The following is a 3,329-nucleotide window of genomic DNA, read 5'->3' on the forward strand; positions in this document are numbered from 1 at the left end:
AGGCTTCTCTCCTAAGTGATTTCTGCATTTAGTTGGATGTTGAAATTTTTTACTTTGTGACTTCAAAATTCCTAGATAGGTTTATATTTCGCACATGTATTCATTTTGGCATTTTAATTTACCATGTTGGCTTCTATTTCGCACATGTATTCATTCAGTTAACATCTTATCTTTCTGAAGTATAGGTTTATATTTTTTCAAATATTTCTCATTTACCCTCAGGAGTCTTTTATCTTCTGCTAACTCTTCAATTTCATAAGCGTTATTCCAAAAAAACTTGGATAATTTGGAAAGGTCCTTCCCAATTTTGGGACCATTTACCAAGTGTTCTATCTTTTCTATCTACAAGTAGGATTACTTTTCATACCAAATCTCCAGTAAAAAATGTTTTAACTTTGACCTTTTTATTATATGCTTTCTCTACTATCTTCTTATGTCTTCTCAATAACTCTAAGGCTTTCAACCTTTCCTCATCTAAGTCAACTTGTTCATCAATCATAATATTCTAATAAGACTCAGACGGAATCTCACACTGCCTCTGAACTCTAGTTGATTAAAGACAGATTTCGACTGGTAAAACTGCATCATGCCCATAAGTCAAACGAAAAGGCGTAGCATTCATGGCTTCCTTGGGATACGTTCGACAAGCCCAAAGAATTTGATCTAAATTCTTATGCCAATTCTTTGGCTTTTTCCCCACATGCTTCTTTATTAACCCAATCACTACCTTGTTTGCTGCTTCGACTTGACCATTCACCTGGGCATAATAAGGCATAAACGATAGCAGTTTAATCCCTATTTCTTTAGAAAATTCTTGTATCTTTCGACCAGAGAAAACTGATCCTTGATCAGTTGTAATGGCTCCAGGGATTCCAAACCTATAAATTATGTGCCTTTGGATGAATTCAATCACTACTTCTTGATCAACGTTCACCAAAGGTATGACTTTGATCCATTTAGTAAAGTAATCAATACCCACTAAAATGTACCTTTGACCTTTGGATGAGGCTGGTAGAATTTCACCAACCAAATCTAATGCCCAACCTCTAAAGGGCCAAGGCTTTACTATGGAATGTAGTTCGCTAGTAGGAACATGTTGAATGTCTGCATGTATCTGACACTCTTGGCACCCTTTAGAGAACTCAATGCAGTCCTTTATCATTGAAGGCCAATATATTCTTTGTTGAAACAACAATCACTTTATTTTGTGGCCAACATGATGAGCCCCTATGGATATTTGACAAAGCCAAATATGCCTCACTTTCACTAAGGCATTTGAGCAAAGCTCCTTCTGGTATCCTTTATTATTTGAGCAAGAACCTTTTATCCGGTAATTGAATTTTGTTGGAATTTTGTTAGGAGAAATGATTAGAACTCCAATCTCAGTTCCTTCTTTATGACTAGAACCATCGAAATATAATTTCCAAGGTTCAAGTTCTACAAAGGCTTGGGGTGTTTCGGCCATAGCATGATCAACGAAAAAATATGCCACTACTTGCCCATTCAAAGCTTTCAAAGGCATGTATGTCAAAGAGTACTCAGTTAAAGTAAGTGTCCATTTCCCAATTCTACTATGTAAGATTGGCTTAGAAAGCATATGTTTTATTATGTCAAAATGAGACGAAACATGTACGTCAACAGACTTTATATAGTGCTTTAATTTAGTGCTTTAAATTAGTGCATAAGATGAGGCGAAACATACACGTCAACATCCATCATCCTCTTCAAATTATTCACTTAGATGTTGTCATCTTCATCATATTCATTGAGACCTTACTGCATAAGAAAATAAAAATAAAATCCAATTATACAAAATCTGGCAAGAAAATTCTTAGAAAAATCCAAGACAAAGAAAATCAACCACTGCCATTTTTTTTCTCCAAATTTATTATTAACAAAATAAAATCCAAAAACTAAACATCCAATCCAAATAAAAAATGGAAGCTCTAGACACCAGCCATAACAACCTTATCAAACTAGGGACTTACAACAGACAACACTAGAGACAAAAACACAAGCCATCCCACCAAGGTTATAACTGAAGGAGAATTGCGATCCAAAGCGCAGCGGAAATTAAAAAAAAAAATTCTCCTTTAGAGATCCTTACGAATGGTCATGATCAGTGATAGAATATTTACCTCTTGTGACGGTTGAAACCTTTGGTGCAGATCTCTTGTGACGATCAAAACCTTTGATGCAAATCCACGAAGCGATCACGAACGTTGAACGATGACAACGTCTCTACTCAGTCCACACGAACGGGTTCCTTCAATCTCAGTGCTAGCTGGTACGAGTGAAGGCTTTGAGTGAGAGAGAGAGAGAGTGATAGAAAACGAAAATAATGCAACCGCAAATTTTTTGCTTCTGCACAAGGGTTCTATTTATAGAACCACTTGTGTGGGCTTCAAGCTAAAAGCCCACTTAAGTGTATTTTGGCCCATATCTTATAATATGCCCAAAATCACTTAAGCTCATGGTACCTTGCCATATTTCGTATTCTACTCAAGTACATCGTACCTTACGATGCTCTATAACTCACTTAAGGGCACCGTACCTTACGGTATTCCTTAGTTACTCTATCTCTCATCAATCCGTCCTTTGTGTGTGACCCTGTAGGTTTTCGTGACGTTGGCAATTATACTAAATCACACATTTAATATAATAAACAGTGAGCGGTATCTAGCAACACATCACTGCTACCCAAGACACGAAAATGTCATGTGATCTGACAAAACCATCTGTGATAATAATTATGTGTATAATTACCCTTTTGCCCTTATGTCTATATTGAACACAAGGCATAGACCGTGTCATCCTTGTTCAGTTCAATATTGGGCCCATAGACATTTATCCTGTTACGCAGGATGGGCAAATTCCATCTAGGTCACTCATGTCCCTCAGCATGCTTTGTGGAGTACCCATTAACTGTCTTTATGGTTATCCAGTTACGGACAACGTTGGATCAGCAATAAAGCACTCGACTCTACATCTAGGATCCATAGTGGTTTCAGGTCGAAGAGTGGAATACACTATTATCACCATGAGAATAACTTATGACACCTTGCATAACTTTCTATATAGTATTCTCATAGCGGGTCAATCCGGTATAAGTATTACTCCTAATATCCATACCTATGTTTAAGACTTGATAACTCTTTATCCATGATCCATGAGATGTGATCATCAGTCTACAAACATAATAGTCTTAATGCTTTAATGTTATCCCACTTCACACTAAAGCTCGACTACGGATACTTTAAGAATAGTGTCCTTATGTTTAATGTGATCTCATGATTAAGTCATACTTGATACATTAAACAGACTAGCTA

The 3,329-nt window shown here is 36.6% G+C and overlaps 1 protein-coding gene across 1 annotated transcript; it reads right to left on the reverse strand.

Annotated features, from left to right (window-relative positions):
* Window positions 1–553: 553 nt before the first annotated feature.
* On the reverse strand, window positions 554–1,162 carry LOC127131278 (uncharacterized). The gene has a single exon (XM_051060207.1). The coding sequence runs from the start codon at window positions 1,160–1,162 to the stop codon at window positions 554–556; it is 609 nt and encodes a 202-aa protein (XP_050916164.1).
* Between the last annotated feature and the right edge of the window lie 2,167 nt (window positions 1,163–3,329).

Source organism: Lathyrus oleraceus, chromosome 3 (assembly GCF_024323335.1).
Source record: "Lathyrus oleraceus cultivar Zhongwan6 chromosome 3, CAAS_Psat_ZW6_1.0, whole genome shotgun sequence".
Lineage (NCBI taxonomy): Eukaryota > Viridiplantae > Streptophyta > Magnoliopsida > Fabales > Fabaceae > Lathyrus > Lathyrus oleraceus.